This window comes from Dendroctonus ponderosae, unplaced genomic scaffold (assembly GCF_020466585.1).
Source record: "Dendroctonus ponderosae isolate FM_Combo_2020 unplaced genomic scaffold, Dpon_F_20191213v2 Dpon_F_20191213_7, whole genome shotgun sequence".
Classification (NCBI taxonomy): domain Eukaryota; kingdom Metazoa; phylum Arthropoda; class Insecta; order Coleoptera; family Curculionidae; genus Dendroctonus; species Dendroctonus ponderosae.
Genome location: NW_026018916.1, coordinates 9,311,568 through 9,319,947, shown reverse-complemented (window position 1 = coordinate 9,319,947; position 8,380 = coordinate 9,311,568). Strand labels below are relative to the sequence as shown.

General features: G+C 34.3%; 2 protein-coding genes across 2 annotated transcripts; one reads left to right on the top strand and one right to left on the bottom strand.

The window, feature by feature from the left end:
- Window positions 1-421: 421 nt before the first annotated feature.
- Window positions 422-2,853, bottom strand: LOC109542883 (DNA primase large subunit). Its single transcript, XM_019912333.2, has 6 exons — window positions 2,292-2,853; window positions 1,512-1,710; window positions 1,276-1,459; window positions 1,075-1,219; window positions 754-1,017; window positions 422-651 (listed from the first exon to the last, which is right to left on the bottom strand). Exons 1-6 carry the CDS (start codon window positions 2,731-2,733, stop codon window positions 479-481), a joined length of 1,407 nt encoding a protein of 468 aa, XP_019767892.2. The 5' UTR covers window positions 2,734-2,853; the 3' UTR covers window positions 422-478.
- Window positions 2,854-3,078: 225 nt separating this feature from the next.
- On the top strand, window positions 3,079-7,739 carry LOC109542882 (T-complex protein 1 subunit alpha). The gene is made up of 11 exons (XM_048668568.1): window positions 3,079-3,242; window positions 4,543-4,784; window positions 5,317-5,498; window positions 5,578-5,706; window positions 5,795-5,930; window positions 5,991-6,108; window positions 6,158-6,292; window positions 6,379-6,469; window positions 6,526-6,662; window positions 6,737-6,933; window positions 7,054-7,739. The coding sequence occupies exons 1-11, from the start codon at window positions 3,170-3,172 to the stop codon at window positions 7,285-7,287; spliced, it is 1,674 nt and encodes a 557-aa protein (XP_048524525.1). The 5' UTR covers window positions 3,079-3,169; the 3' UTR covers window positions 7,288-7,739.
- The last annotated feature ends 641 nt before the right edge of the window (window positions 7,740-8,380 follow it).

Genomic DNA, 8,380 nt, shown 5'->3' with positions numbered 1-8,380 from the left:
TAGGAACACGAATGGCAAACGCCTACGTATAGAGGGTGCCCGAGGATTGTCTCGAGAGTTAAATTTAATTGATTCCGAATCATTGATAAATAAAGCTTGGGGTACAAAAAAATAGGGGGACCGGGCTCAGAAACACGCGCTTCATGGTTAATCCAGTCCTCCATTGCATGGTATACGTTAACGGTGTGAGATTTGGTTACTTTTGAATTCTCCTAACGACGTTACTTCGGATCCGTTACTAAAGTACTCGTTCTAGTCGCTAGTATTACGAAAGCATTGTAGTTATTTACTTCTTGGGGCGCCGTCTCTCCGTTGGTATATCGTAAACGTTCTAATTTCTATTGTTTACGTTATAAGAAGTTTATGAAACTCATGGTGTCTACAACTTAGGTATCAAAAACCAATTGGATGATAATAATAATAGCGGGACTATAAATGTTTATTGAATATGATACAAAAATGTTATATAAAATTAATTCTATATTCTGAGAGATTTATCCTTATCTATGGATAAGTTCCTACTTTCTTCAAAATATTGGTTCGGATGATTGATAGTAATAGTGGGCGGTTGTAAATGTACATGTTCAAAATACTTAGTACAAGCGATTTGATAATGGCCATTTTTCACTAGTGACATAATTTCAGTTAAACCTGAAAAAAATAAAAAATACGTTATGGGTCTAGAAATTTTTAAAATAAAAAATAATCTAAACGATCTTTTTTAGTATGCGATAGCATGAAAACGAATCTTACCATCTGTGGAAACACCATATTCATTTAGCTTGGACTTTAAGACGGCAGGCTCCGAATGCTTGAAAGGACAGCCGTGTGATTCACCAGGACCTACATTGCCCATGATTATTTTCATGCAACTGTAGGGAGAATAATCCGTCATTTTTCCAACTTTTCCAAATTGATGATTGAAGTTGTACAAGTGCTCTTTGTTGAACTTTTCACCATCCATAACTTTAGTAAATTCTTGTCGCCAGAATTCAATAAATTGCTCATACTGTAAACCTAAAAAACACATAATTAAATCCAGTAACTCATGTGGACATTATTTTTAGTTTCTACCTATGCCCTTCAGGTACAGTCCATAAATTAATCTGGCATTGTGCTTTAAATGGTGATTAGTTCTCAAAACTTCATGAAGATGCCTCATGCACAATGGATAGTGTTTGCTTGAAAATTGATCAATATCTGCGGGATTTATGGAATTCTAAAATAATATCACATATTATGTATGGAATCAAATTAGCCAAATGCATGAAATACCTTATTATTTCCAACCACATACTCTTGTCCGGTATATGTTTGATGCAGATTGCATAAATCACTTAGCCTTTCATCATCAAGAAGAGGCAATTTGTGATTTATTTGATTTAACGCTTCACTCAGTTTGCTCCTGAATTTCGACTGTATGCAAACTACAAGATCCGCAGTTGGGATATATGCGTACCTAAATATAGATATTCAATAAATCGTCTTGTAGCTTCTCAATAAGTACTAACCCTTCTTTCAAAAATACCTTTCTACTTCTAATCAAGGGCAGAACATCCAGGAAAGAAACTTTGTAGAAATCAGATGTGGTAACCATTACATCAGTTAATCCCATAGTTGATTCTGTCAGCTGATCCTTTAGACCTTCCTTGCACTCATGGGAAATTGGCGTATAATTCAGCGTATTTAGCTTCAAAAAATTCTGTATCGCTATAAAAATGTTCATTTACATTTTATTGCCAGCTTATACAGAGCAATTAAAAAATGCGTTAAAGTTTTGCCTAGTAAAAAATATAATTTTTCTAAATAAATGCATTATATTATTTGAAGAGAAGCACAATAATAATATATTAAAACTACGTGTTCATTTATTGTATGTTAATCTCTTTCCGAAAACACTTTTTAACAGCACTATCCAAAATTCGAGGTCCCAACCTTATTAGACCAAAACCAAATTACTTTTCTGTTCTAAACGATGCTAGAATAAACACGTAAAAACCGTCAGAATAAATTGTCTAGATCCCCAATTTTTACATAAGACATGCGAACATTCTATTAACAAACTGTGTAAATAAATAGAAAGCAATTAAGAGGGTGCGTAAGAGCACACACTGCTCCCAAAACAACCGTTTATCAAAAATTACTAAAAGTTACGTGCTTATGTACTGTATCAAGTAACAACCTGAGTTTGCTTAGAATGCTCCTGATAAACTGAAATTATCTGAATGGATCAAGGTACCAGCTTCTCCCTGATATACTAAATCAACTAATCTATATCAAGTCTACGCTACCTGATGAGCTCTGAGCTGCAAACTTAATTCTAAACCAGTCTAATTCTCGAGCCAAAAACCATCGTCGCAAATCCTCGCTGCGACAATATGCCAATCTTAAGATGTAATGGGATATATGATCTGCCCTTCTAGCTTGGATATCCAGTTCAGTGTGTCCACATAAGCCACTCATAAGGCGAACGTACTTTTTCAAGTTGTTCTTTATTAAATCATCTTTGATACATTTCTTCCATTCGTCTGAGAAGAACTTGTACCCCTTTAATGAGCTTTGTTCAACAATTCTCAATAATTGTACTCGATCTACTGCGAGTTCTTGGAACTCTGCTAGTTGTATTTCCGTTCTAGGTATCTCTTCGTATAAACTTACATCGTGACTGTACAGCTCTGAACATGTATCAATTATCGTTTTATGTGCTCGTCTCCTTCTTGCGTTTGTGTCCATCTTTTAGTCTAAAAACTATTCAATTCAGTTTTAAATTGACCATAAATGTTTGTATGCACTGAATTTAGACGTCAGATTCCCGCGAATACAACATTTTTAGGGTTAAGACCCGATTTCATCTTCTTATTGCGCTGTATGTGAATAAATAGAATTTAAAAATTATTTATTAATTAATGTTGAGGTTCGTAACGCTTTTTGCTTTTAGTTGAAAATTATTTACCGATGTCTTTGACGTTCAAACGCTTAGATGAAATAATAATTGAAATATCAATAATGATATCAAGGTTTTTAAACAAAGATAGTGTAATGCTTATTCCCGTGTTCCCATTGACAACACTGTGTCTCGTTCCTGTCCATCCTGTCTTCTATAAAAAGTGTCAGGTGTTGTAGAATTCGATTCATTGTTTTCTTGGTCGGCTGAATCTTTATTTGGAAAATGTCGCTTGTAGCAAGTCCTTTATCAGTAGCAGGACAGAGGACCTCAGGGGCTTCAGTTCGGAGTCAAAATGGTTAGTAATATCTATTTTGATTGCCCCGCTTTTAGTATAGCTTGGAAATCCAACCTCAAAATGCGGTACTCATGTGGTTTCACCAAGCTGCAAGAAAAGGGGCGTTTTTCCATTCAAATTCTTGATAAAAACCCTATTTTTCCTTGTTACGTTTGTCTAATCTGTAGATGGTTTGATGTTCCGAATTGTACTAGTCCTGTATTAATGTTTCCAATTACCAGTTGGTGTCGACCCCCCATTAATTTATGTCAAAAAGTTGCATGGAGTCCACACTTTTATGTGAAATAAAGTCGGAATTTATAAGTATAGATACATTTATGACAACTAAAAAACACTACTTTTATGTACTTCAATCAGTTGATCCAAATTAAATAGTTGTATTTAGCCTACACGTCACAGAATTGATCACACTACACAAATTTGTCATCATGTTCTAATTTGTAATGGAATATTTGTTAATTTTAAAAGTTGTATGCACTTGATAACCAATATTTTCATGAATGGGCTGTGTGAATTTCCGAGTACCTATTACATTTTTAAGCAGGACGTTTCGAGCGTAGTAGGTATTTCCTAATAAGGCTTTTTACATGAAAATTAACATGTAGTTTCTTGAAAGATCGGTCCGGTAATCAGTGTAGGGTTAAATTATATCAAGTGATTTAAATTACTTATATGTTTTAATTCAATAATGATCTAAATGGAACATTTTCCTTTTTTTACATAAACTTAGCTTCACTGACGTATACATTTTCGTTTTTGTTATATGGGTAGTTTTAAAAGAAAAACTAGTTTTTCTCCTTTTTCTACACATCCTATATCTAGTATCTGATTATACGAAGCTTAAAGATTCGTCCTACAGGCGCTAAGAAAGTAGTTGCACAGAAACTGTTTTATTATTGCGAGCTGTTTTGCGATTTCCCACTCATCTCGTTATGTAAACATAGGTATACACCTCTGTAAAGCTGGAAAAGTAATACTACCTTAGATAACAGCATTATTCCGTTTATATTCAGTAATTTCGGCTGAAAACATGCAGTGCTTGATGACGCTTGCCAGTTTCTATGAAACTCATTAATTGTTTCTAGTCTGATTTTTTCATATATTACGCGGTTATTCGACTGTAATAAATAAAATAAAGACCACACACTAATTTGTAGTATACAAAACAAGTATAAATAAAAATGTAATTAAGAATTCTATGAAGTCTAGAACTATCTTCAGATTCCCTGTGATCCATTAAATCATACAACATTTCGATTTAAATAAAATTTTCCAACTTGTTTCGATCACTTAATTTCAGTAATGGCTGCATCTGCAATAGCCAACATAGTGAAGAGTTCACTAGGCCCAGTTGGTTTAGATAAGATGCTCGTTGACGATATTGGTGATGTAACAGTCACCAATGATGGCGCTACAATTCTGAAACTATTGGAAGTGGAGCATCCTGCTGCCAGAGTTTTGGTTGAGCTGGCTCAACTTCAAGATGAGGAAGTAGGTGATGGTACAACATCTGTTGTAATTATTGCTGCCGAATTGTTGAAGGTACATTTAATATTTTATTTATTTTCGTGTGTTGAACATCACATGTTTTCATAACATTTGTTCATACGTTTATCCTGATTAAAGGCTTACATTGAGAACGTGTATAATAAAAATAAAATTTTGTATACGGAACAGAAGTTTTGTCGAAAAATATTTAAAATACASTATCGTCCGAATGTACTGAATCTGCAAACAAAAACAGATTGGATAAAAATTAAGCCATTTTATGTAAACATTATTTTAATTTATGCATATTTTTTACGTAAGAAATTTTAATTACAGTAACAATTCGAAAATCCGAATTTGCCCTAATAATTAGTTCGATTACAAAGGTTCAACTGTAGTATTTTTCGAGATTTGACGTAATCGTTAAAGGCTCCTTGATCTAGTTTTTTAAGCAAAAATTTACTACAACCAAATTCACTATAGGCGGGCCCATCTCCATGCGTATTTTCATTTAATTACTAATCACATACATATATTGAGCTTATATTTATTTACATGAAAATGAGTTTTCTTTATTCTTGAATAGAATGCCGATGAGCTGGTGAAGCAGAAAATTCATCCCACMTCCATTATTAGCGGCTATAGGTTGGCATGCAAAGAGGCCTGCAGATACATCCAAGATAATCTCACGATCCCAGTTGAAGAGCTTGGCAAAGAATCGCTCATCAATGTTGCTAAAACCTCGATGAGTTCCAAGATTATTGGAGCGTATCCTTTTAAAACTTTTTTTGTTAGTGACATTAAATTCAAACTTGTCCCGATATTGTCTCCTTAACTTGTTCCACAGTGATGCTGATCTATTCTCCAACATGGTAGTAGAAGCAGCTTATGCTGTAAAAATTACTGATGTGCGCGGAAACGCTTTATACCCAATCAAAGCAGTGAATATTCTGAAAGCTCATGGACGTAGCGCTAGGTAATTTTTTAAATTCCATTTTCCCATTTTTTACTATTTTACTACTTTTACTTTTTTATTATTATTTTACTATTTATCAACTTTATAGGGAGAGTATCTTAGTACAAGGCTATGCTCTCAATTGCACTGTAGCTAGTCAGGCCATGCCAAAGCAAGTGGTTGGAGCAAAAATTGCTTGCCTGGACTTCTCTTTACAGAAAGCTAAAATGAAGATGGGAGTTCAGGTAAAAATAAAAACCCAGAAAAACTCATTATACTAAATCTAACCCATTTTTATGGCTTAGGTACTTATTAACGACCCGACGAAACTTGAGGGCGTTCGAGCGCGTGAATTAGACATTACTAAAGAACGAATTCACAAAATTCTGTCTACAGGTGTCAATGTTATCTTGTGCTCAGGAGGTCGGTATCCTTCGGTCATATTAGCATCAAACTCAACGGAATATTTTAGGTATTGACGACTTGTGTCTGAAGTACTTTGTTGAAGCCGGCGCTATCGGCGTTAGGAGAGTTAAAAAAGTCGATTTGAAGCGAATTGCAAAAGCTACTGGAGCAACTTTCCTTACATCGTTGTCAAACATGGAAGGTAATAAAGGGGAAATGTGTTCTCCAATCCTCGCGTTGATCGCTATATATACCTAGTTAACAAATATTTCTAACTCATTGAATTAGGTGAGGAATCTTTTGACGCCAGCATGATTGGAGAAGCCGCTGAAGTCGTACAGGAAAGGATATCTGACGATGAATTGATCATAATTAAAAAGTAAGTATTATATTAGACCGATACCAGCATCAGTAATTTAATAATGTATATTTTAGCCCAAAGCAACGAACTGCGGCATCCATTATTCTGCGTGGACCCAATGATTTCTATTGCGATGAAATGGAAAGATCTGTTCATGATGCTCTGTCCGTTGTTAAGCGGGTGTTGGAGTCAAAAAGCGTTGTGGTTGGGGGTACGTTTTTCGCATCACAGGCAGTCCTGTTTATTATTCTATACTAAAAAATTTTACATTGTGATTTTATCCAGGTGGTGCAGTTGAAGCTGCTCTATCAATCTATTTGGAGAACTTTGCCACTTCCGTCAGCAGTAGAGAACAGCTAGCTATTGCTGAATTCGCTCACAGTCTTTTGGTTATTCCGAAGACTTTAGCAGTAAATGCTGCTAAAGATGCCACTGACTTGGTAGCTAAACTTAGGGCTTATCATAATTCAAGCCAGACGAAGGTAAGTACTTAGACATACGACCCTGGTTGACCGTTTGGAACAATTCCTTGGCAATATTGCCATCAAGAACTGAGCAGTAAAATTTAAGTTTGTTGTGTAAATGTATTTGTTTCACATTAGGTCGAGCATTCAAGCATGAAGTATGTTGGATTGGATCTCATTGAGGGCTCAGTGAAAGATAATAGAAAGGCGGGTGTGCTGGAGCCTACGATTTCAAAAATCAAGTCTCTAAAGTTTGCTACTGAAGCTGCAATCACTATTTTGAGGATAGATGATATGATCAAACTAGATGCTCAGGAGAAATCTGGAAGAAACTACCAGCAAGCTTTGCAGAGTGGAGAACTGTATGATTAATTGATTTTTCAGATAGTTTTTTTAGTGTTATCATTTGGAAAGCATTTAAAACTTGTGTGGTGAAAAGTATTTCTAATTTTGACCATTTCAGTTTTAAATTAGATAGATATCGGAATGCAATTATAATTTTACTTCCGATTTCTATATGCGAAATTTATGTTCACCGTTCAGTGATTAATATGGCACATTTATTTTCTTACGTTTGCATTTTGTATTTTTTGTAAATGTACCCACATTTGCTAAAGAACTCTTCGAACATTTACTTGACTAAATACTCATAGTTTTCTTTAGCAAATGCAACCCTTATAGTGTAATCCACGTTGCATTTACGATTCAATGTTTAAATCGCTTTCTAAATTCCCTTTGCCACTATTCGCATTTGCTTTAATTACCGAATGTGTTAAGCTAGTACTAATACCCACACTACTTTTTCAATAAACATTTTAAACTAACTTGAGTATTTTTTATAGCTTCTGGACAGTTTTTTTCACGAACAAAAATGTTTATGAAATAAAACGCGATAACTATTCATATTTCTGTTGAGAGGTTACGTCACACCAATTACAAACATGGGTAAAAAAGCGAGTTCTAGAACAAGTGGTACTCTTCCATAAAATTTCCGCAAAACGGAAATTTCCAGTAATGAATTATTGTCAAAACAACTTAGTTTCGTCTTTTTATTCTTATTCCTTAATTAATTTGACTTGTTTATCGATCATTTGATAATTTTCAATTATTTTTAGTTATTAATTGATATATTAAACTTTCTAATTGATCTTCTAGTATCGGAGAACAGCGATTGGCTGCTAAAAATAATTTCAGGTAAATTAAAAACGCCATTGTCAGTAAGCACCTTCCCAACAAATGTTTTTATACTTTAAGTCGACCGCAGTTTTGTTAAAGCTAGGTGAACACCTAATTCTAAATAAAATTGAAGAAATAATGCTCTTATAATAGTTAAGAGCGGTAAAGCAAAGCTTCCTTGATTGACATACAATTGCTCTACTAACGTCACACCTTTAAGAAGTTATCATATTTATTGACATCAGACATTGTTCTTTGAAATCGTGTATCTTAAAAAGAATGAATAATA